Here is a 27121-nt window from a genome sequence, read left to right on the forward strand (position 1 = left end):
CATCGGATATCTGTCCATAGTTGAAAGGCACAGTCGATGATCAAAGCATCCTCTTTCAAAGAGGACACAGATAGCAGCCAACAGTGAGCTGCTCTCTGGACTCGCACACATTCGACTATTTCTGGCAGCATCGGGCTCGACCTTGGATGAGGATCGGGAGGGAATCCGGTTCAGGGTTTCTGTGGGAGCTCTGCTGCTATGGGATGTGGGGATGAAAACACTGGTAACTTTATGGGACTTGAAAACAACAAGGGGTCTTAATCTCTGGATAACCTGCGACTCATGCCTTCATGTTCAACCGTCCATGTGTAAATGTTTTCCATTTTTATTTGTTCTGTTTCATTTCACCCTTTGAAACTTAATCATTTTGTTAACTGTGTGGGAAGTCACCATTAGATTTGTTATGTAATGGTATGATTGTTCACTATGTTCTACAAACAAGTGTAATTACACTGTACAGTGTGTTAGAAATAAAATATACATATTATTGAATAGTATTTTCATGTTGACTACAGTTGTTTTTAACACAAAATCACACTTTTTATAAAGAATTATGTATTTCAATATTTACTCCAACTCCCATCATTCACACACAATGTTGAGTAGCAGTCCTGCCTCGGACCAGTTTAGAGCAAACAGTTTATGGGTCTAAATCCAGGAGGTGGGATTACCTAATGATAAGAAAAGCATTGAAATCTATTTGTAATCTGTAATCAGAAGTGGAAATATAATGTAGAACAGAGTTAAAAGAGGAATGATATGAAAGAGTTGCAATAAATAAAAGATCGGATGGAATACGGAAAAATGAGATATGAGATGAAGGAGAAAGATAAAAAGGAAGAGATGAGATTAAAGACAGAAAACATGAGATAGGATAAAATAAATGAGATACAAGAGAATATTAATATGGGAAATGATAAAAGAAAGAGGAGTAATAAAAGATTTGGAATGTAAAAGAAAAGATAAAAGACAGATAAGAGATTAGATAAAAAGGTACATAAAAGGGAGATGAGATAAAAGAGAGATGAATATGTATAATAAAAGAAAGTATGATAAAAGAGATGAGAAATTAAAGTTGAGACTAAAATGTGCTGAAAAGGGAAATAAAAATGAAAAAATATGAGAAACTGGTATAAAAATGGAGATGAGATACATGATAAATGAAATCTGTGAACAAACTCCAAAACAGCAACCAGTCCCACGTGTTTTAGCTTAGCACGTAGCGGCGCTGGCTGGGCATGGTCAAAGGGTAAAGGCCAAAAAAAAGAGAAAAGAAACATGCTGTTACAGTATCTCTGGGGGTCAAACCCTTGACATATATTTGTAAAGTGCTCCCAATAAATAAAGATGGTGACAAACAACTGGTAACTAACTATAGACCAATCTCTTTACTTTGTCCATTTTCAAAGATATCGGATAAACTGGATAGATTCCTAGAAAAACATGACATATTAAATGATCAACAATATGGTTTTCGAAGTAATAGATCAACATCTTTAGCAGCGATGGATTTTATAGAAAGTCTAGCAACAGCAACAGATGAAAAGAAAAATGCTATTTGTATATTTATTGATTCACAAAAAGCATTTTATACTATTAATTACTCATTACTATTACAGAAATGTGAGCGATATGGCACAAGAGGGTTGGCACAAAGATGTCTATCTAGCTGTTTAAACAATAGATTTTCAGTGTGTAGAAATGAATAATAAAAAATATTATCTTGTGGAATTCCACAAGGCTCAGTTTTGGGGCCTCAGCTGTTTATAATATATTTAAATAATATTTGCAAAGTGTCCCAATTTTTTTAATGAATTGTGTTTGCTGATGACACAAAAAAAATTTGTTCAGGATACGATATTAATAATTTCATTTCATTCGTAGAAAGCAAATTGATTAAATTAGAAAAATGATTTGAGAAAAACTAACTTTCCTTAAATGAAAAGAAAACAAAACGGATGTGTTTTGGATCGTGTAGGACAGATTCTATTGGGGTGAATTGGGTCTGAATGGAACAGAAATTGATCGTGTCTATGAGAACAAGTTCCTTGGCGTCATCATAGATCATGAGATTTCCTAGAAGCTGCACACAGAAACAAAATATCTAAAACTATTGGCATTCTACATAGAACAAAAAGAATATTAAATAGAGAGTGTCTGAAGTTGCTTTATTCTTCTCTTATATTGCCTTACCTGGTCTATTGCTCAGAAAGCTGGGGTAATACATGCAAAACACATAGAGATCTAGTAATCAAATTACAAAAGAGATCATTAAAAATAATGCATAAAGTGGAATTCCGGACACCTACTAACGAATCTAGAACAATTAAATGTTTGGATTTAGTCAAGTTAAAAGTATTAGAGATTGTGTTCCAAGTAAGGAATAAAAGCCTTCCTCTGGATATTATTTCACTTTTTAAACAAAGAGAAGGAAAATATTATTTCAGAGGGTTTATATTTTTTAACAAAGTAAATTCAGAACAAATGTTAAAAGAAGATGTGTTTCTGTTTATGGAGTTAAAGTTTGGAATGATTTTGAGGATCTCTTTAAGTTAATGAATTAATGGTCTATGTTTGACAATTCTTTAAAAAACAAAATGCTTTGCACCTATTGAATCATACGTTTATAAGTTGAAGAAGTGAGTTGTTTGTATTGTTTTTTATATAATGCTGTTTGGGGATGGGCTCCGAAATGCAGTTACTGCTTCAGCCCGTTCCGTTTTTTGGTTGTTTAAATGAATGTTTATTCTGTGTATTGTATTGTATATGTCTGAAGACAGCCCAAGAACAAATAAATATAAATCAAAATAATGATAAAAATCAATCGGTAGATGCCTAAAAAGCGGTTGGATAATTTGGACCAGTTCGCTCCTGTCCCTGTCATGTTGTTGGACAAATGTCCCAGTGTGTGTTTCAGGGTCTGACCGTCCCTCAGACACCTAATCTGGTGCTGACAGCCAACGTTAGTGGCTCTTGTGCCAAACGGATCGAGTGAGCATTCTCTAAAGGCAGCGTTGTTGTTGGCATGGCTCCTCCTGGTTTTTATTGAGACACACTAACAGACGACAACATACCAGGCCTGTCAGGCATTCTACAGCCTACCAAAGCCTTTCTGCTGCACAGTGCACACCACAGGCCAATGTTTGTGAAAGAGCCTTCATTGGTGTGGGCTTGAATTCTTTTTGGTGTTGATTCAGTTCTTTCGTCGCGTTGAGACTGCGAGGGTATCCTGGCGTTTGCGATCGTACGGGATGAACTACGATTCTTGACTTTTTGGTATATATTAGGAAACACAGTATGTTCATGTATCGACCCACCTCTATCCCTAGTCTGTGTTTGTGTTTGTTAAAAAAGAAAGAAAGGCCCAAACCAAGACAAATGAATGAAATAAAATCAGAATGAATAGTGACCCAAAACTAAGAGTGCTAGTGGGACCCCTGGTTTTACAGCTGATATAAGGTTTTTAGGCCAGGCTACCGGACTCAAAACGCCACTCACTTTGTTGTTTTTGTTGTGTACACTAGTTCAAATAGCTACTCTTCTGTTATTCGTGAAAGTCAAATATTGCGACAATTGGTGATACCGAATCATCGACACATACCAATATATGAATGGGCCCATTACTCCGTAAGTGACTACGCCTCCGTTAAAGCTTGTTGAATCGGGCTGTAATTTGACATGAATATTCTATGAGCGGATGTCAAGAGCCTCTCGGAGACCTTTTTTTACTCAGTGGAACCGAGTCGTTTGACTGAATTCTCAGGAACGTGGTATTCGGCGCGGGCCCGGCCGTAGTTCACTCAAACTACTCATTCGGCTCATTTTTGGAAAGAAAAAAATACAGAAAAAATTGCAGTTGGAAAAATAACCAAGCCTTTATTTTACTTTCACTCTGAACATACTGTACATACATACTTTGGGTCTGACTCAATAGGAATATTAAAAATTGAAAGCAAACCATAGATCAGGTGGATCTAACCTCCTTGTGATATTAAGTGTTTATTCTTAACGCATTTTGGGGCATTGTACGTAATATTGCCTGATACAGTATATCATGCACAATATTTCTAGATTTTCAACTTGGGAAATGTGTTGAACACTTTATTTCTATCATGTACAGTATCTCACAAAATTAGACATGAATGGCTGTATGTTGAGTTGTTGTGAGGGGACAGTAAATTTACACTGTTATACAAGCTGTACACTGACTATTTTACATTGTATCAAAGTGTAATTTCTTCACTGTTATCCCATGAAAAGATATAATTACATATTTGCAGAAATGGGAGGGGTGTACTCACTTTTGTGAGATACTGTAACTACAGAAGATTAAAGAAGACTGTGTACATAGATAAGATGACACAAGATCAGATGAGACGAGACAAAGATATGATATAATGAGATGAAATTAGATTAAACAACATGAGGTACGTTTACACGATGAGTGAGAAAAGACGTCATAAGATTAGATGAGAGGAGGCAAGACAGATAATATAAGACTAGACGTGATGAGACAAGAGGAGAGGAAGATAAGACATGTTCAGATAATTAGAGACGAAGAAGAGACAAGATAAGATTAGACGAGACGCGATAAGACAATATACTTTATCAGTTCCACAATTAGGAAAGTTGTGTCATTATAGCAGCAATAAATAAATAAAAATAAAGTAACAGATATTCACATTTATCTGGATCAGTGATCCTGATCAAAGTACCATCATCATTCACACTTTAAAACCTTGGAAGAAATTGTTACCCCCATTAATAAACAGTAGGTCCAAATAGGCACCCACGTTTTTTTTTTTTGTTTGTTTGTTTGTTGAAAAACCCTGATGAAGTTCGCAATCCTGATCGCAATCCTGATCCGATCCAGATGAAACTGATCACGGATCAGTAGATTGATGCAGATCCCTTCTAAAATCTGTCAAAGTGTGTCAAAATATGTGAAGTAGTTTTGACATAAACCTGCAAACAGAAACAAACATACAAATAAATAAACGCAAGTGAAAATATTTTGTCCTAAGTCTGTGATTCTAAACCTGGGTTTGTTGAGTCAGTCTCAGGGGTTCTGCAGGGGTCAAGACACACACAGTAAAAATGTGTTACAAAATCATTTTCAACAATAAACAAGTTTATTAACATGCTTATACATTTGGGTTTGAATAAAAATAAAGAATTATGTTTTGAAGGGTTCAGTGAATGCACTTATGAAGCTTTCAGGGCTCACTGGCAAGTTCTTCACTGACAATACACGATAATGATAATATGATTTATAAATATGATTTATCAATATGACGTAGATGTACGAATAAAGATGAACAGAATCTGAAAGGCACTCCTTTATGGTAAGTAAACCTGGGGAGATTACATAACTTGCCTCCTTATTAGGGCTAATAATAAATGTTTTCAGTGCTTCATAGTTTGAACTCTTCTCTCTCTGTAGTCAGACGTGTGGCACTAATAAACCTCCATACATCTCCACCGTTTTCATGCAAAGCGCTGGAGCTTTCTGCTTTACATTCAAACAAATCAGGAAGACAGCAGGCAAATGTGCGCGCGTGTGCGTGAGCGCGCGTGCTTCCTGTGTCCACACGCGGCAGCAGAGAGGCGGTGTCATATAAGCGGAGTGTCCGCGCGCAGCTGCCGCAGAAACAGCGCGGCACCGCAACGAAGGTGGACCGGACCAGGCCACAAGTCCCTCCGCACTGGACTCACACTGACTCTGACACTGACACGCTCTCCCTGCGCACATTTTAGGACGTGCAGACTGACCTTCATCCTCTCAGAGGAAGAGGAGGAGGTGGACTTTAGTGTTCACAGGTCCCGGAGCACGAGCAGCAGCGGGTTTTCACTGTGCGCGCGCGCGCGTGTGTGTGTGTGAGAAGTAGCCGTCATGGAGAACGCGCACATTAAGAGCGTGGAAGAAGTTTACGCGTTTTTCTGCGTCAACGAGAGCACGGGACTGTCCCTCGAGGAGGTGAAGAGGCAGCGGGACAAGTGGGGCCCCAACGGTAGGTGTGTGTGTGTGTGTGTGTGTGTGTGTGCGTGCGTGCGTGTGCGTGTGTGTGTGTGACACTGGTCCTCATGGTGTTACCTGCTCTGACGTCATCACCAGTGACCTCCAGAGTTCCCAGTTCTCAGACAGCTGAGGTGTTGCGTTCACGTGTCCATTCTGTCCTGTAACACCTGTGGACGAATTACAACTAATTTAGTCTTTAACAGCTGCACTCCGACCAGTCACGTGTCACCAGTTTAATATTAGTCTCTCAACTTTATGATTAGTTGATTAATACGATTAATCTGTTTCTCAGAGGAGGTTTGATACAATTATGTAACTAATTATTAGTTTATTACAACTATTAAACTAATCACAGACTTAAGCCATTGTGTAGGGCAGTGCTTCCCAAATGGGGGTACGTGTACCTCGAGGGGTACGCGATAGCACTATGAAGGGTACTTGTTTGTGAGAGAGAGGAAAATTAACAAATGAATGGGGTTTTATAATGATTATTTTTTTTTTTTAGTTTAAAATGTTAATCATAATAATAAATGATTGAGTTGAACATACTGGCGCCCTGTCCAGGGTGTACCCCCGCCCAGCGCCCTATGAGAGCCGGAGATTGGCACCGGCAGACCCCCGTGACCCTGATAAACGGGAATAAGAGGGTATGAAAATGGATGGATGGATGGATGGATGAATAGAACATGAACTGAAAATACAGTCTTGGAAGGAGTGACTGGAAATGATAAGAACTTTAAAAATAAATCTATTCAGGAGGCACTCAATACAGTTTCATTCCACTTCTTTACAAAATTAGGATTATGTAAAATATGTGTTATCACTCATTCATTCCATCATTATGCTCCATAGCTGTTTGTTCATAGTATTCTGAGCAACATGCTGTAGTCGGACAAAGGGGGGTAAATGGTAAATGGACTTGATTTTATATAACACTTTATCACCACTGAAGCAGTCTCAAAGTGCTTTACATATCAGCTCATTCACCCAATCACTCTCACATTCACACACCAGTGGGACAGGACTGCCATGCAAGGCGCTAGTCGACCACTGGGAGCAACTTAGGGTTCAGTGTCTTGCCCAAGGACACTTCGACACATAGTCAGGTACTGGGATCGAACCTCCAACCTCTCCACCCACTACCACCTGAGCCACGGTCGCCCATGGAATCAGGAATAAGAAAAAGTGGGTACTTGAGCTAAAAGAAGTTATAGAACCATTAATGGAGGGAGCTGATTAATCAGCTCGTCACAGAGATTTAATACGATTCATCGACTTCTCAGAGTTTATGTAAATATGAACTAAACGATGAAGGATTTCTGAAATGATAAATCAAATATTCACTGAGTTCTAAAGCAACTTATCACAGAGTTATGACGTGATTATTTAGTAGTGATTGTTGAGTTTTGAATCGATTCGTCAGCTCCTCTGTTAATACGTTAAGGTTTCATTTATTCAGGAAATGTACTTTGATCTCCTGACGCGTTTCGACTGTCAACTGCCAGTCTTCTTCAGAGGCATCTGCTTATCCCTTTTGATGTGTCCTTGTCTTCCGCGTAATAATTCCAGCAAGTTCATTTTGTCTTTTTTTTTTCAACAATACGTTCTGGTTTCATTTATTCAGACAAAGAAATGATTAGCTCATCAGATTTCTGAAGTCGTTATTAATAATAAATGAATAATCTGCTGTTTTAAATCCATGAATTGACTCGTCACACATTGTGGTGTCTTCTGATTGGCTGATTTGATCTCATGCCATGTTCCTGCCTCTAAATGAGCAACTTTTTGAATGAAAGTTGTAGCATCAAAGCATTTTCATTTGGTTTTCATAGCTTTGTTTAGATTTGTTTATTGAGTGAAATGTTGTCATTGTTTTCGTCACTCTGCACCAGTGAGTTGAGGTTAACTAAACCCTCTCTCACACACACACACACACACACACACACACACACACACACACACACACACACACACACACAGTGAGGGTTTAGTTTGCATGTTCTTGGTTCTTCTTCCTAAAGGTAACGCTGCTATAATATCCATCAGATTATTTTATCGTTAGTCATAATTTGGACAACGTAATGAGATTAATGAACATGTTAAGAATGTTTAACGTGAACGTTCTTGTGAGTGGCATAATAAGGCTGGGCCTTTATTCCCTGAACAGTGACTGCAGGATCAGCAGGGAGTAGCTTTATATCTGCCAGAGTTAATCTGTGGTCCTGGTCCTAAACAGCTGCCTTGTATTATTATTATCACACATTAGGTCAGAGAGGCTGCCCGTCCTCGTCTCCATTTTAATAAACTTTGACCTTTACTTTAATTTTTATCTATTCACTCAGCTTTTTTGTCCCCGTCAATAAAAATTATTACCACACCAGGGTTATTTCTGTAAACTGACTGTTTCTAAAGGCCGTATTTTCAAAGTGGTGGATACACATTTACAGTATATTGTGAGTTAAGGCTGAACGATTAATTGCATTTGCGATATTATCGCGATGTCATAAAACGCGATTTTCTAATCTCAAAGGCTGCTTTTTTTCTTCTTCTTTGTCTGCACATGCTTTGAAAGGTCGTTGGGAGTTTAATTTACCTAAAAAAAAAACGTCCATTTGGTTAAAGCAGTTCTCCTTACTTTTCCTGCACTTAACTATGTGTGATGTTACTGACTGGATATTATTAATAATCTTTATCTTTTTGATATATCTGTTTATTTTATTTATTTATGGACTGTCCTGGTAAATTCAGAGAGTGTTTAATAAGTGCAGTCCACATGTTTACATGTTTCATGAATAGGGAAGTTAGTTAGATATGTTGAAGAGGTAAAGCCACAGATTTGTTTGCTTTATTGTTGTAATCTGTGCTTTAAAATGTATATTTTATATTTATTTAAAGTTTAAATAAACCTGAAAGGGTTTATTATGAAACAGATTGTTTTATTGCTTGTGTTCATTTAAAAACACACGACAAGAGGCCCTTGAAAAAATAATCGCATATTAAAACATAATATTATTGAGGAAAAAATTTGCAATTAGATGATTTTCCAAAATCGTTTAGCCCTAGTGTGAATGAGAGAATCATTCATTGGGCCCAAACTTTCTGATGGTGATGCGTTTACTCGTCTAATTTGCATCATGTTTGTTTTCTCATTTGTTTCTCATCATTATAAACATGCCAAATGTGCTTTAATGGATTATTTTATACCAGAGAAGAGCAACTTTAATCACAGTGGGGGCCACAAACATATGATTGCATCTGATCTGAGGGCCACATTATCAACATTCATTTCAGCATTTAGAATAATGACCAATCTGAGCATTAATACAGGAAAGAACAAAGGGTTTGTTTATGTTGTCATTTTGTGTTTTTGGAGTCATTATGTATGTGTATTTTTGGTGTGTGTTTGAATTCATTTTCTGTGTGTTTGCTATTTTGTGTATTTTTGGAGCTGTTTCATGTTTTGAATATTTTTGTAGTCATCGTATGTGTATTTTTGGGAGTTTTTTTGTGTGTGTATTTTTTTTGAGTCATTTGTATTTTTTTTGGAAGTCATACTGTTTGTGTGAGTCATTCTGTGTACGGTACTTGTTTTAGGGGATCACATGACATCAGACCGAGGGCAGCATGTGGGTCATTGGTTGCCATGTCTGAATGAGGTTTTGTACATGTAGTCATTCAACCTTTAAAAGAAGCAGTATGTGTTTTGAATCTGTCCCTCCAACAAAGTGTAACAAGTAGGAGTGTGACGTTATCTCGATACGGCGATATATCGCGATATTTTTTCGCATGATCGACTATCAATATGCTTGCGCTAAATATTGATTTTGTAAATTTATTTATTTATTTATTTTCTCCAAAACCTTTTCTGCTTTTTCACTCAAATGTGCAGGTACATCTTCACAGAAATGTTGTCACTATTGAAACAACCAATATATTGATTACTGGAATATTGCACTATAATGGTGTCACTTTTAAGAAAGACCCTATTTTTTTTGTTTATAGAACGCACAATTGGAGATACTTGTTCGTTTACATTGGTATGTTGACACATTTACAGAAATGTTGCACTATAATAGTGTCACTGTTCATAGGACACTTTTTCAATTTATTGTCTTTCAGAGATAGAGAATAAAAATTGTATTTTTTCAGTTAATCTTTTTTTTCTCTTGTTATGTCATAGATTATCGTAGATTGATTTCTGACCAGTATATCGATAATCGCAGTATCGTCATATCGTGAGGTAATCATTATCGTAAGCTTTGTATTGTATATCGCATCATGAGGTACCCACCCCTTGTAATAAGTAACTTTTGGATCATTGTTGCTTTCTGTACATCCTAGTCCTCCCAGTCTAAGACAATGGTCTGAAACGGTGAATTTAAAGTGGTTATTAACCCTTATTCTCTTCTCCCTCTGTTTTCCATCTGCTCTCTCTGGATTTCCACCGACATGTTAATGTCCCACAGAATTACCGGCAGAAGAAGGTAAACACTGCTGACGCTGTGTTGATGCTACTTTTGTTTGAAAAGCTTTCTGAAGGACGAGTCCTCACTATCTCTGCCTCTCTGCAGGGAAGTCTTTATGGGAGCTCGTCTTGGAACAGTTTGAAGATTTACTCGTTCGAATTCTCCTGCTGGCAGCATGCATATCTTTTGTGAGTATTGCGTTAAGTGTTGCTTTTGTAGGAGGTTGTGTTTGGAAAAAGCTCATTATGTATCTGCTGGTTTCCATCCTGGAGGCTGGAAGATCCACATCACCTGTCAAAGCTCACCTGTCACGCAGGGAATCCAATCTACTCACCACATGGCACGTTAACGTTCTGTTTGTTGGTGTTTCCAATTAATTCCATCAAGATGAATAATAACAAACTCTGCATGAGTCAAACACCGCACAGAGATACAGCTGTGTAACCGCTCTTGTTTTCATCTTTTATTAAAAACAGCTCCAAACAACCTGTCGTGCTGCGCCTTTAAAGACTAAACAAGCAATGGATCCACAACACAAAATGTCACTAAGTGCAGGACTTCCAGTTTGTTTAAAATTTCACCAAATTCCTTTTTTTCCCCTAATTTGATCTAATTACTAATCAGCTAAACATCCAATAATTATGTCAAACATGCTTAGTTGAGATTAAATAATATACATTATAGTGATTTAATAATTACATTATTAAAGTACATTATGTACTATAAATGTATTTTTAGGCCGGGCTACCAGACTTAAAACATAGTCGTGTGATATATTGTTTCAAAGGTAATTCAACGTAGATTACGTTGCACATTTTGATTGGGGGCCCACCCACCTTTTTTCGCCAATTTTTATTAAAGTCGTGTGAGTCAAATATTGTGACATTTGGTGGTACCAAATCATTGACACATACCAATATATGAATGAGGCCCATTACTCCGTATGTGCCACGGGGGTGCCAGGGAGCCCCATTTTTCAAATGACTACTCCTCCATTAATGCTCGTTGAATCAGGCCGTGATTTGACAAATCAGTGTGTTTATTTCTGCCGAACACTTGCTACAGATTTAACCACCTGTTTATTGGGAAAATATGGTGAAAATGCGTGGAATTCTCTGAAAACATGAAGGTGAGATTATATTCCATGTCACGTTTTCTTTTAAGGAAGTTTGTTTTCTGTAGTTACCGAAAATCTGAGGCTCTACATAGCTAGGCCTCCGATATGTAGCACAATTCCACCATTCTAAAATGTTCAACTCGATACTGATACTCAGAACATTATTCGGTACTCGATGCCATTGTCGATACCATGGGTAATGCAAAAAATAAGTGAAATAAAATAAACTACAACATTTAGGACAATGTTTTGAGAGTGCTGTACAAGACTTCTAAATATTGGGTAGGGGAGGTTTTTGCAAATGAGTATTGTGTTCGGCTACATTTTAGTATCAATACTTTTTATGAATATCGATACAATAATGTTAGAATTAATTGTTGAGTTTTCTGGTTCAGTCCACTGGAGATCAAACTGGGTATGACCTTATCAGAAAGAGTTGTTTTCTATTCGTAAATAAATTAGTTGTACATTTGACCTCAGAGGTTAAAGGTGCGCCTGTAGAATATTTTCTTAGCTACTTTAGTGGTAGCTCTAACTTTCTCCTCCTGGCATCCGGCTCAGCCTCGTTGGCCTCTTGCCCTCCATAAATCAAGCAGCGTTCCTCACGCTGGAGACAGCTCTGTTGTTTACATGAATGCGAGGCTGCACAAGGGATTGTCGTCAATCTTCACGTGATGAACGGCCGTTTACTTAGCGCATAGTGCCAGGGTGTGAACGTCTTACGCTCGCGTAGCATGGTTTGGTGTTACACACACACACACACACTGTTTAAGCAGCTAAAGAGCTGTGAAGGCTGAGGAACAGTGACAGCAGCTGTAGCGAGTGCCAACTAAGACATCTGAGCATAAGTGTCTGCATGTTGGAGGACTTTACCAGGTGTGGGTCATGCACTTTTCATATTATGATGCACTGAAGAGTTGACATTAGCATCCTGGTTAATTTTTTTATATAAAAAAAAAATGATAAATTGCTCAGTTTCTGAAGTCACGTTAAACACTGTAGTTCTCAGTGAAAGAGAGAATCTTGCATTAATATGATTAAGAATACTATTATCATTAGCGTTAACTGACGTTACAGCAGCTAAACACATCGTTTCCAACCTTTCAGAGACATTAATGTTTGCTCCATCCAGACACATACACAGGTAGCACGCAGTGACTTTAATGGTTCTTTTGAATGCTAAGAAAAGTCTCCCACGAGACTTCTAGGTTGCGTTTGATCTTGCGAGAGTTGACCGTACTATTACGACTTCTGAACTGAAACATTGAACAATAATAGTTAAACATTCTTGGCATGGTATGGGGATTTGTAATTTGTCAGTTATTAACCTCCATTTAGGAGAAGCCGACAAAACAGAAATAATATACAATGGGGTGCATCCTAAAACTGAACTTGAGAGAATTTGAAATGGACCATTGTAGAACCTTTTTTTCTATTTTAAAAACATTGATCCAGTTATTTGAGTCACAACTACCGTAATACGACTAATATATTTTTGTATTAAATTTTCACAGCCTCAGATTTTCTGCGGTTATTAGAATGACAGAATGACACGAGAAAAAAAAGCCATTTTTGTTTCACAAAATTAATTCTAAGATTTTTCTTTTATTTATTAAAACAAAATCAGGTGCTCATCTCATTACACAATGGTTTTTCTCCTGTGAAAGCATAGTTGATTAATAAATGTGAATTCATATCCGTGGTTCAATGTGTATAAAATATTTCATTTTGCTCAAAATCTTGAGCTACAAAATGACAGACTTCACTCTCCGAAATAGAAATATTTATAGTCCTACATGTTTTAAGGGAATATCATGTTTCATGTTATTTTACACCATATGACTGAATGTCTAGCAAATGGCCAGACATTTCAGATCTTGTGCTACATAATTTCACATGATTTTAGCATGACATTCACTTTCACAAATCTGCAGCATAAAAACATTTAACTAATTAGATTTTTTTTTTTTTAGCAAGTAATGACTTCTAATTGGATTGAGCCCATAAAATGGAAACATAACAAAAATGTGTAAAACAGAAAATCAGAAGCTCCTAATCTGAAATAATGGATGTAGAAAAACCTCATACAATGGCGGCCTAATGCTTAAAGAGTAACTAAGAAAAGCAGTTTTGGTAATCTTAAAAGAAGCTGTTAAGATGGAACGCTTGTAACCGAAGGGTCATTGGTTTGAATCTACTGTGGGGCATTACCTTGGAACCTTGAGCAAGTCCCTTAAACCCTCTATGGAAAAAGTTATTCTTACTCCTAATCTAATGATTGAGACACTCCTGGTTAAATATTTGAAAAATGAAGAAAAAAACACTTTAACTAAGCAGAAGGGAGTCGAACTGAGCTAAGCATGAGCCAGTGGTATCATGCATCATAGTGGGATACACTGTGTAAGGCAGCTGGTGAACATGTCCTTAAAATGAATGCGTGGGAACACCGCGAATAAAATCTATATAAAGTCTATATTTTTGTCTTCAATATCAACCTAATATTACTAATGTGTTTGAAGGCATTGCTACTATTTGCTAATGCAGGATTCAGACCCTCAGCGCTGGCTGTGCCGTCACACTCGCACTGATGGAACAGTCTGATATCTGAGGCTCCCTCTGTGCGTAGGCTGCTATGCAGCGTGCTGCGCTCGCTCAGAGGTGATACAGAGGTGTGGTGTGACGCACAGCAACACTCGGGACCAAATTTGGGCCCTCGGCGCCTACAGAGGGAGGGGCTGAGTTTCACGCCCACCTTTAATGTAAATCCAGAGTCTGTCACATTTCAATGCACACCAGGTTTAGAAGCAGATAAAAGACTGAATACTCTGGGTTTATTTCTAGTTTCTCAGCCAGATCTATTTGCTCTTAATGTTCTCATTGTTGTAACATCACTGTTTTATCATTTGTGTGTTTTTGGTTGTGCTCACTGCAGAATGTAAAATAGTGGCAACATATTTTCCTTTAGAAATTCAGGCAGATGTTACATGGGCTGAATGTTTCTTTTATTAATTAACCCTTTCTGCCCTGCTCTGCCAGCACTGCTACATGCTAAGCTAACCAAAATATTTGTTGTTCTCCAGTTTGCATATTTATTTAGTCATAAATGAGCTCTAACCTTGTCGCTAATAAAGTGGTCTGAGTGTAGGTTTATGTAGCTTTGTGTCATCAGTCAGAGAGACTTTATCTATTTTCTTTTTGTTGTTTTGTCTCTGACTCATGTATGTTTCCCTCCTGAATGGTTTTCAGATCCTGGCCTGGTTCGAGGAAGGAGAAGAAACTATTACAGCCTTTGTGGAACCCTTCGTCATCCTCCTCATCCTCATAGCAAATGCCATCGTTGGCGTGTGGCAGGTAAGAAAATCTTCCCCTTGCTCCCTAATGCTGATGTTATCTGTATTTAATTTCACACCTCTGCTAGACGCTGTTTTTATTCAACTACTGGTTTCTACTCAGGGTGAATACTGCAAAAAAACCTGAGTTGTGTATTGTATAATGTTTTTTTTTTTTTTTAAATAAAGATAAAAGCAGTTCACCTCCATAAAGAAGTCCCTCCAGACAATTGCAAATTCAAGGAAACTGCACAGTATTAGTTAGGGCTGCAGGGGGTTGCTATTTTTCCATTCGTAATGTTTGCTCACAATAATATCACACATAAAGGAAGTGCATGAGCCTCCAAGTAAGCAAAGCTTAGCATAAAACCACTAAATGCTAAAAGGTTCATTTCTTCACAGAAAGCATTAGTCAAATATGTTTATAGTGTAAGGAGGAGAGTAAACTACTCGTTACAATGCTTGGAAATCTGTGATCATTTTTTTTACATCATGGATAACTCCATTGTTTGTATACTTTGCTTTTTTTAAACTCAATTCCATTTTCTGGCTAAATATCACAGTTTTTAGGAAAATGAGCATCAAATTCAAGAGTTTTCATCATCAATGAAAAGGTTGTAGGTTTCTGCTAGAGGAGCATTCAGATGATCAGTTGTAATGACGCCGTTTAGTCACGTTAAAGCTGCATTCGTTACACCTCATGTTTGATCGGACACATGTGACAGCCTGCAGAAGGTACTTTTAGACCTCAGCCAACAGTATTTCAAACGTCTGATCAGACACAGGCTGCTGTCTGTATGTGGGAATAATCACTTCTTAGGTTAAAGCTTAGGGTTGTGTTCCTCACAACGTGTTTCTGTGATAAACAGCCTTATAGAAGTATTCCCTGAAGCCTATGCACATTTCCTTCTGACCAGGAACGCAATGCAGAGGACGCCATCGAGGCCCTGAAGGAGTACGAGCCAGAGATGGGGAAGGTTTACCGCCAGGACAGGAAGACGGTGCAGAGGATCAAAGCCAAAGATATGGTGCCCGGTGACATTGTGGAGGTCGCTGGTAGGTAACACACACACACACACACACACACACACACACACACACACACACACACACACACACACACACACACACACACACACACACACACACACACAGTAGGAAAGGTGATGGAGGCTCCATCTTTATATCTCATTCTCTTTTTTATCTCTATACCTCGCTCTATCTCGTAATCTCTATATCTTGCTCTTTATCTTTTCAATAGTTTACTATCTCTTCATCTCTCTACAATTTATCTATATATAAATATCTTCTGGAGGATCTGCATTATCTCAAGTCTTGTTCTTTTTCTGTCTTGCTCTATATATTCCTCTATCTCTTTATCGCTCTCGCTTTATCTCTATATTCAAATTAAAAAAAAAGCTTTATTGGCATGTTAAACAAGTTTATATTGCCAAAGCAAGTGTGAAATAGAACAATGTACACACAAAAATAATAGATATTAAAAAATGGCAACATTTGTGTTGTGCAAAACAATAAAATAGAATTAAAATGGGGTTTAACTATATATATATGTATCTGTAGAACAAAATTTACAATTAAGTTATGTGTAATAAAAGGGGAAAAGGTTATGTATATCTCTCACTTTATCTTAATATCTCTCCTCTTTATCTTTTCTATAGCTTACTATATCGTTATTTCTCTTCTCTATATTTCTATATATTCTGGAGTGCGTGTGGTTCTGCAAAGGGGTTTGTTGTGTGATATTGTCTCATACTAATTGAAAACAACATTAAGTCGTTTTAAAAACCTTATTACAGACCCATCCACCCTTAAACTGGATGAATAAATGAATCAGATCTAAATGAATGAAGGCAGACGTCACACACGAGCAAGTGTAGAGAATTTCCAATTTCTCGCCTATTTCGCAGCCGTCAAAACTCTCTCTGTTCCTTGGTGAAGTAGCGTCTTTCTCTTGCCTGTAGAAGCAGCGAGTGCTCAGTGTCCATCTTTGGCTCTGCCTCAGGTGAAGCATCACATGAGGCTAGGTATGGTCATGGATCACATTTAGCCGCTTGATCCCTGTGGATGTGTGTATTTTCGGATGCTCCTATTAACCCATTGTCTCAGAGGGCGGCTCACTATGTGTGTGTTTTTGCACTCGCACTGTACGACACGCGTACATTCCCTGTGTGATAGTGCAGGGAGGAACGTGTGCAGGAATGCTGCCGTTATCATGATACTCTCTAACCCCGAGCCGTTGGACGGACACAGCACTGATTCCCGTGCTTGGCTCTGGGTTTTATTTATAGTCGTCATTGTGCATTTAGATTATGTAGAGTTGTATTTATAGAGGCAGTGACAGTGGTGAAGATGACAGGTGCCCATGCACACCCCTCCCACTGACCCAGGGGAACAATAGCAGTGCGGGGAACGCGACCTTGACGAGAGCGAATGTAGAGGAAGATTCCTTGTTCTGGAGGTGCAAAGAACAAGAACGTTGTAGTTGCTGACATTACCTGAGCTCTGATAATGATAGAAAAACAACACACTGGAACATCTGAGGAGGAATATCACTCATACAAAAAGCCGTTTACAGTGTGTTGGCTCAACTGGTGCTCATTGTAACTGGTGACACGTCACGTCTGAAATGAGGCTTTAATGTTGTGACTCACTGTTGACGTTAATCTGAACCACTTGTTCCGTAACAAATAAATAAAAATGTACTTTTGATGTGTTTTGATCTGTCGTAATAATTAGTGGCACTTTCATGAACCAGTCACAAGATAACACGATCACAAATCCGACCATACCACTCCTAACCGTAAATCAATGAGACCAAACTAGACACGTGAACTAGTTCTGGATGTTGATTAATCGGTTTAATGATCGTGTGCTTCATGTTCGCGCTGTTCATTCAACACACACACACAGAAAGTACTTAAAGGGCTGACGAACAACTAACTATGGAAACATTTCTCAAACTCAAGAGTAGCGTTTCTGTTCAGAGACTCAAGAGTGTTTAGTCTCAGTCTGAATGGGATTTACCATTATTTCTATTTTCCATAATTGTTCTGTTTTCTTTGGGCCTTACCACGTGTCCTTTGTCTCTGTTCTGGGCTGCAGGGTTTGATCTGAGCTCAGCAGCCGCTGCTGTACTTTCCTGCTCTAACCTGGATCTGATAAAGGAACGTGAGCTTTTATGATACAGAAGTACAGAAGAGAGAGTCTTGTTGACTGCACAGGATTGGCTCTTAAAGTGGTCGTTTGTAGACCGCACAGGCCCGTTGTTTCCACGCTACAGAACAGAATGTGGTGGAGGGATGCGGCAGGTTAGGGGTAGTAACAGGTGCTTGGTGGACAAATAGTCATCACTCGGGGTGTAACGATACACAAAAATCACGGTTCAATACGTATCTCGGTATTGAAGTCACGGTTCGGTTAATTTTCGGTACAGTATGGTACAAAATGCAAAACTTGCTTGTTGTTTATTCGGAACTTTAGTAAACCAACAATGTATTTAACATTATACAGAATATGAAAATAAAGTTACAAAAATGACAATACTTGTAAAGTGCTTCCTGGTAATAATATTCTCAAACAAATAAGCTCACAGCTTTTAACAAACAAAAAGTACAGCACAGTTCCAGCATGTAGCTCTTGGATTAGACCTTCATATTTTTGGCCAGAAAGATTTACTTGTCCACATTGTCTGCAGTAAGTGCAGATCTGCTGGTAGTTGCAAATGCAAAACATACATTTGCTTGTTCATTCAAAACTTTAGTAAACCAACAATGTATTTAACATTATACATTATACTATACTGTTGTAAAGTGCAGCCTGGTAATGATAATATTCTCAAACAAAAAATACATAAATAAGCTCCTCACAGCTTGTTAACAGCTTTTATCCGCTGCTACAAAGACTCCGATGGCAGTTGTTGTTTGCACTGAGGACATTTTCTTTCTTGTGATATTCGCACTCGCCGTGTCAAGTGAGTTAGCATGTTTGTCGTGTTCCCGTGAACATACCCAATCTCAGCTGAACACTGCCCTCATTTTATCCACTTGTTTTTCTCCGTTGCAGTCTTTCACCTGGAAGACGAAGTGTTCCCAAGCAGGAGACTTTAGCGACAGGGGAGGGTCCTCCAGCTCTGGTTTCTTGCTAACCTTAGCTAGCTGCACATGAAGCTGCAGGCGGAAGTAAACACACGCAACTTCCGTTCCGGAAACTCACTCGTGCACAAACCTGTACCCGAACCAAACGTCCTGTACCAAAACGATTCAATGCAAATATATGTATTGTTACACCCTTAGTCATCATCTTTCTAGAGACTGGCATCGCTCTTCTTCTTAGAAGTACATTGAATTTGTTAACCTACAAATAGATTTTTCCAGGCAGAATTTTTAATACAAGCTATTCTTTTATTACTTAATCCCATTAAAATATCACCATGCTCATTACAGTCAACATTTATAAGTTGCTGATACTAGTTTCTATTCCCTGAAATGTTCCTAATACTACTTTACTAACACATGATATGTCATTAGAAAGACCAGGATGTATTCCCATTAGGAATTAATAAAATAGCCTAAAGGATGTAGACTAGTATCTACAGTAACACCCACTACAGGATGGAAACAATTAAGCTGGTTTTTAGGAGGATGATCAATGTTTTCTCTGTAATTTACACTTTGAACAAAATCCCGGTCCGACTTTGATGGTGTAACGGGCTGAGTTTGGAGTTCAACACCCCCGTGTGATTGTGAATAAGTGCGTACTGAAGATGAATGAGAATGAGGTTTCCCTCCTGCAGCAGAGCTCAGCCTGTGAAGCAGTGCACTGATCTGTTCCCACTGTGAGATGACCTTATAGGGAAGCGCTCTGTGAAACCGCCACCTCTCCCACCCACCATGCTCAACGCCACCATGTGGCATTCCCTGTGGTCTGGCCAGTGTTTGCTGTCACAGAGCGACCGGACTGTCCTTTAGTGGAGAATAAAAACTCTGAGAGCAGGAACACAGAGCAGTGAGGTCCACACAGAGCGAGAAATCTAACCTCTGTTTCTGTGGAAATTACACAAACCGTTAGCTCTGAAAACAGGTTTTTATCGGCACATCGTGCCTTTCTTGTAAAGTATCTGTGATTTATACAGACGAGTGTGAGCTAGGGATGTTCCACGCTATCATAATATAACATCAGTACTTGATAGTATCTGGTTTTCTGCCGATAAATAAAGACTGGACCGCAGATTCATTGTTTGACCTGACATTAACTTGGAGAGAATAAAAGAAAAGCCTGAGTAGGCTGATCGGTTGGTATCTGAATCGTAATTTGATTTGAAAAAATAAAAACGTTCCTAGTGTTATTGTTTGAAGAGCCAAAGTTGCAATGTTGTTTAAAGGAATGTGGCTGAATAAAACAGCTCATAACTTTGAATCTTATTGCTGCTTTCTACCATTCCATGAAAAACACCTTCACAATGTAGCGGCCAAGTTTAACCTGATTTCTTAATCATCGGCTGTATCTCGCTACCAGTGTCATGTTAAATTCACACAAAACATAAATAGTACACAATTATACATTAAAAAAAAGGCAACACAAAGCAAATCAATGTGCTTTACATGATAAAAAATTGAACGTTTAAAAAGTCAATTACAACATAAAATATGGGAAATGAGTTCAACTACCGTTACACACAGAGCAACAATAACCTTTGAGGCCTTAAACTCTCATACACAGTCTTTAGCTGTGATTTTCTTCTTGAATATGACATTAGGAAAGAAGTTTTATGACGTACATGATGAATAAGTTTAAGAAAAGCAGACTTTCACTGATTCATGATGAGCTTTTACATTCACCAGGCTACTAAAGAGCAGCCAGCAATGCTGAGTAATACAGTAATACATGAGTGATGGTATCTCTGTATTATGTGTGTAAATAACATAATATGAACTGTTGATGTATACAGTATGTGGGAAAAATGATTTAGGAAATCTAACACTGACTGTTCCACATAAAACAGCAGGAAGAGAAAATAGAATGAATTATATAGACCACCTCAGGATTTGTGCCAACCATAATGTGTGTAACATATACAATAATGCAAAAATGATAGGAAAAATAATTGATAATGTTGACTACAAAAATTTGCGTCAATGCGTTTAATGTTGTAAATTTATGATAAAATCAGGCTGGCGGCCGTTTTCTGCTTCATTTTTGCTGCAGTACCATACATGAACTGATGGGTGCAGTGTCACTTCACCATTTACATTGTGAAGACGAATTGCGCAACAGAAGTAGAAGCTTTGAAAGAAAGACGATGGTCACATGACTCGAGCGCCAAAAAATTACTTGTACAGTATATTTAAACACAACAAATTAAGTCAGTCTGTTTTATGGCACTTATTAAAATATTTGTATATTATATAAATTTTATTAAGAATTGTTCGAATGAATTTGGGAAAACTGTAATGAAAACTTTTGATCACTAGGTAGGTCAAACTCTGCCTATGAGTAAATGTACAAAATGATTCAGACTACATGCAGCTTAACAATATCAACATGTGAATCACGTTAGTCTGTCTTTCTAAGGGACAGCACGTGTGAGTGAGTTGCGTGGCTTGTTTCGGAGCAGGGGCCTGGACAGACGTCACGTTCTGGGTTGCAGCAGCAGTTAAAGATGCTGGAAGAGATTACAGGTGCTCCAACCTTTAGGAAGAACTGGTTTTCAGCATTCAATGCAGATTTTTTCTAACTTCCCTATGTAGTTATTGAAACTAATAAGACATTTATTAACTTGTAATGAGTAGAAAAACAGATATTTATGTAAAAATGTAAAGAGTAAATGTAAGTCAAATCCTTTGTACTTTACTGTTACTTCAGTATGATGGCGTAGTGGGATGTGTGGCACATTAACATTAACATCGCTGAAGTTCTCTGTAAATAGTTATCAAATGGAAGTTTTAATGAAGAATGTCTGCACTGATGTATCGAATCACTTCAGAAAGTAAATATGTAACCCTGGAGTTTCACAACAGGCCTGTAGAATGTGTTTATAGCATAGACTGTACTGGGAAAGTTAAGCTTTTTTATTTTTAGAGCTCCCCCTGCTGACTGGCTGCAGTATAGTTCATAAACCCCGCCTCCTCAGTGATAACAGATGGGATGTGGGTTAAACTGTAAAGTTAAAATACTTGTCACATCATTTTTTCCCAAACCTTAACTCTGCTGTGATCATTAGTTATTATCACCCTACATTGTGTTCAAGTGCTTGTTTTTTTGGGAAGTTTGTTTTAAATAAATAATTTGAGGTTGAGAAATGGGATTTGACATCTTATGACAATGATTGACAGCCGCTTATGCTATTCTTTGTGAATAACAGTTGCTTCATTAAATTTTTTCGTTTAGTTTTTTTGTCTTTTTTGAGCTACTAGTACTAGGAGTACCCTCTATGATCTGATCATCTGAACAAGCCATTGGTAGAATTTCCAGTGGAAAAGATACTTATGTTCTTGGCATAACTGGGACGCTTAACTCATCAGGGCTGTACGCTAAATGGGCGGAGAGTGTTGCCAGGGCTCCTCCCGCCGGACCCTACTGCCCAGACACTGGCTCCAAATGATGTCAAATTTGCAAGATGGAAACGCACCTAAGCGCCGTATTTTGGCTTTTTTGAGTAGGAACAGCTACAGTGCACGCCCACTGGTTTGTAGTCGGACTTTGCACATAATATGCGCCCCCTGCTGGATTGTGATGGCACTGTAAGTTGGCAGTGAAGCGTTGTTTGCTAAAAATGTTGTTTCCCTCTTTCTTAGTTTAGTTTTAAATAACATAAATTAACTAAGATCCACATTTCTTTCAAAAAGTGAGCTCACCAGAAAATTCATGGTACTTATTTTTTATTTATCCGACCTGCAGGTCTAATTAGAGTCTGATTCCACGCAACTGTTTGTGTGTATCTGCAAACAACATAATTTAACACTTTGCATCATTAGTCCATGTTTATTTTGAATTAGTTACTGGAAAATACATGTTTCAGGAAAATACACTTCAGTCCAGATTGGAGATGTTACAGTTGGGTTTGAGGAAGATTATATAGCCTATATGTTTTTTAGGTGAACTTTATTGAGTTGAGGAACAGCTGTTTTAGTCTTCATTTTTTTTATTTGCTTTAGTATGCATATATTCATTCAATCGAATATTACAGATTATCACTAATAAACATTCCCAATGTTGCATTTTTGTTTTCAGGACTTTTAGGAAAAAACCAAGGTGTAAACTTTTGCTTTTTTTTGGCTGCTTGTGTCATTGCTCTTTTTGTTGTTCTTACACACAAGCACACACACACGTGCACTGTACCTCCTTAACGCTGCTCCACAGAACCAAATCTGTTATTTTGGACTCTCTCCTTCCTCCTGTGCATGAGCTGTAACTTCCGCTCCAGTCTTTCTTTCTTGTCCGGTTGGTGAATTTTTGGCGCCCTGGTTTGGTTTCTATGGAAATCTTTTGTCCTACATTCTACAGTTTACATTTCCGTCTATATATGATCGAGCCGTAGCTCGAAGTTCCCCCACGTTTCAGGCCTTCATGCACCATTTAAAGCTGAATTGTGTCAGTTAGATCCCCATGGGCCGGAATTGTCCTTTTTCCTTTGAGACGGGCCATTTACGGCTCTTCAGTCCTTTGTTTCCTCCTTGTTCTTTAAAACCCTGTTTCGGCGTGTAATAACATTAGCTAACAGGATCTACTAAGCTTCTTCTACTTTTAAGTTTGGTCCCTCTTGTACATCGGTGAAAACATGATGATGTTGATAACTTGTTTGTCTCTTCCTGTTCTCATCACACCATCTGAGCAGAAATTTGTTTATGTGATTTAGTCAGAAATCTTACAAAAATGGCAGTTCAGTCAATATGTATTCTACGTTCGTACGTGCTAAATGAACAGGGTGATCTGACGCACAAGGTTATCAAGGTGAAACATCCTGAAATAGTTCAAATGTGCTTCCTTGTCCTTCTACTGTGTCTTTAGGAGAAATAAAATTTAAATTACGTTAGATTGAGCGATTGTAGAAGTTGGTTTATCTTCCTTTTTATTATTGTTGTTTTGTTGCCATTTTTTGTACGATTATGGATTCTCCTGGGTCTGAAATAAGAAACTCTATTACAGATTTGTCCAGTGATCATGCTATATTGTGACACCGCTAATGGAATATAACACAGCCATCATTAGAAGTGTGTTTTGAATGTGTTCAGATGAATGTCAACACTCAGTGAAAGCATTAAAACCTCACTTCTGCCGTGACGTGTCACCAGGTAAAACAATCACCAGTTTCTCTTGAACACCGGTGACATGCACAAAGAGGCCAAAATGCTCCATAAAACTTGGTATTTGTATACTTGTTAGAGATGTAATGATTCACTCAACTCCCGATATGATTCGATTCACGATACTGGGTTCACGATACGATTCTCTCACGATTTATTTTACAAAATGGGACTGTAGTCAAATGATGACTGAAAAATATTCCTTCATTTTTTGGGGGGAAAAAACTAGAAAATACTGTATTTTTCTTTTATTTTTTCATCGTCAAAAGAATCCCTTGATAAACTATTCAAAACAATGGAATTTAACTAAAAATAAATCTTGAATGAAATAAATAAAGGAATAATACAAATGAAGAAGAAGCTTATTAATTTAAATTCTGGTTCTATAGTAAACAATGCAAAACTGCATAATAGTTCTTTTTCTTTTTAAAAGTGCAACTGAAAATGTATTTTGTGCCTTAACAATTGGACTTTAAAAAAAAAAAACCGTCGTTGCACTGATTTACGTCAGATATTTGTTTGGACCAGCAGAGGGCGCTGGTAACCCAGTGGTCGGTTGGCATGCAGCTAATCTAGCAGTGAAGAAGAGATGCTATGCTAGCAGACAGAGCTAATGGAAAAACGTGACTTTTACAGATATTCACGTAATATTACAAATATTCTTTCGGTGCTAAAGGGGTAAGGAATCATTTATTAACATGTAACATTAACATGTAAGAGTAAACGGCGGCCAGAAAGAAAATAGTAGCAGATTCCGCCCGTAACTGCCTTACAATTTACCGTTACATCCCTAATACTTGTACGTTTAAAAATGTTCTGCATAAATAAACTCTACAGTTTAGTGACTATTTACATAAAACAGATTTTCCCAAACCTTCTCTCTGTGATTCCACAATATGTGATAAGCTATCGTCTTAGTTTGTTTAATTAGTGCCTAGGAGAAATTATTTCTTATTTAATGTACTTAACTTTTTCCCCCGTCATCCATGAGTAACGGGTTGTGGGAGACTCAAAGCCGAAGGTTATTAGATTATCTTCCCTCGTTACATTTGTGTGTTTTATTGAACTGTCTCTTTGCTTACAGTTGGCGATAAGGTTCCTGCAGACATCCGTATCTGTTCAATCAAATCTACGACCCTGAGGGTTGACCAGTCCATTCTTACCGGTAAGACCAGAGCGGTACTAGTTTCAGCTCTACTGGAAAAATAATCCATCACTAATGCATTTTCAGCTCAAGTCTGGTGTTTTTTTTTTTGTCTGCAGGGGAGTCGGTTTCAGTCATCAAGCACACGGACCCAGTGCCCGACCCTCGAGCTGTCAATCAGGACAAGAAGAACATGCTTTTCTCTGTGAGGATGCATGACATCACACATTGTCACATTTCATTTATTGTTTTTTAATACCATCCCAGAACGATCCAGATGTACTCATATGGATTTTATTTTACCCAGCCCTTATAATAACGGAGGTTCTTTGGCTGATAACTAAACACAAAAAATAAACCCTAAAACAAATTCTAAACATGTTTCTACAAAACTAGTTCGACACTTGTTTGAATCTATTGGAACATATAAACAAACAAAATACAGTTTATACTGTTTGTTCAGTCATATTCCCTTTCCAGCAATACGTTAGCAAACAGACATCTGTAAACATTGACATTAACCACATTTTACTTTCCTGTCCTCTGGTGCAGACATATAAAGAATAGATCTGTTCCTGCCAACGCTAAATGTACAAACCAGAACCAAATCATCCTTTAAAGAACTGACACGTCTAAAACTTCTTCTCCACAATCTGTGCAGTGGCCGTTTCAGATTGATTCCAAATCTCTAATCAGAGACAACTATTTATTTCAATTGAATTTGATTAATAATATTTCTATAAATGTATTTTTTTATGTTTGTCATTGTTTTTTTATTAATATTTTGTAGATATGTCATTGTTTTTTTTTTATTTGGTTTTAATTGTGTATTTTTTTGCATTTGATATATTTTTTGTGTTAGATTTGTTCATTTACGTGGATTGTACATACAGTATCAGCCAACATGTGCAATCCACATAAATCCACTTTACAGTTCTTGGCATTGCTTATGAATAATATAAAGAATGTAAAAATAGATGCTTTTGTTTGCTTGAAGACTGTACATTGATTGATCTTTTTCTCTTTCTCTGTCCATCTATTCATTGATCCTTCTATTTATTACAGGGGACTAATATAGCAGCTGGTAAGGCAGTCGGTGTGGTCGTTTCGACTGGCGTGAACACAGAGATCGGTAAGATCCGTGACGAAATGGCAGCGACAGAGCAGGAGAAGACGCCGCTGCAGCAGAAGCTGGACGAGTTTGGGGAGCAACTGTCCAAGGTCATTTCACTCATCTGTATCGCCGTGTGGATCATCAACATCGGACACTTCAACGACCCCGTGCACGGTGGCTCCTGGATCCGAGGGGCCGTCTACTACTTCAAGATCGCCGTGGCTCTGGCAGTGGCCGCCATCCCCGAAGGTCTGCCCGCCGTCATCACCACCTGCCTCGCCCTGGGAACCCGACGCATGGCCAAGAAAAACGCCATCGTACGCAGCCTGCCCTCAGTGGAGACGCTCGGCTGCACCTCCGTCATCTGCTCCGACAAGACCGGGACCCTCACCACCAACCAGATGTCTGTGTGCAGAGTGAGCGCACACACACACACACACACACAAAGTGGAAAAGATTGTTGACCAGGGTTGGGGTCAATTACTTATTCAATTTCCATACAATTCTGTCTTCGATTATCCATGGTCACTGTAGTCCTAATTGAGTTGTAATTGAACATTTTTTCCAATTACGATAGCAAAATACACTAAAAATATTATCATCTAATTT

The 27121-nt window shown here is 38.1% G+C and overlaps 1 protein-coding gene across 2 annotated transcripts in view; it reads left to right on the plus strand.

The window, feature by feature from the left end:
* The first annotated feature begins 5630 nt into the window (after window positions 1-5630).
* Window positions 5631-27121, plus strand: part of atp2a2a (ATPase sarcoplasmic/endoplasmic reticulum Ca2+ transporting 2a) — a 35435-nt gene continuing 13944 nt past the window's right edge. The window contains exons 1-8 of one of the 2 annotated variants that reach the window (XM_028456585.1): window positions 5631-6011; window positions 10486-10503; window positions 10591-10673; window positions 14849-14953; window positions 15849-15987; window positions 25339-25419; window positions 25518-25603; window positions 26464-26928. In XM_028456585.1, the coding sequence (XP_028312386.1) occupies window positions 5894-6011; window positions 10486-10503; window positions 10591-10673; window positions 14849-14953; window positions 15849-15987; window positions 25339-25419; window positions 25518-25603; window positions 26464-26928 (1095 nt within the window). In that variant the 5' untranslated portion in view covers window positions 5631-5893. The remainder of the gene's footprint in view (window positions 6012-10485; window positions 10504-10590; window positions 10674-14848; window positions 14954-15848; window positions 15988-25338; window positions 25420-25517; window positions 25604-26463; window positions 26929-27121) is intronic. The other variant, XM_028456586.1, reaches the window with a different exon arrangement.

The sequence above is a fragment of the Gouania willdenowi genome, chromosome 9 (genome assembly GCF_900634775.1).
Source record: "Gouania willdenowi chromosome 9, fGouWil2.1, whole genome shotgun sequence".
NCBI classification, from domain to species: domain Eukaryota; kingdom Metazoa; phylum Chordata; class Actinopteri; order Blenniiformes; family Gobiesocidae; genus Gouania; species Gouania willdenowi.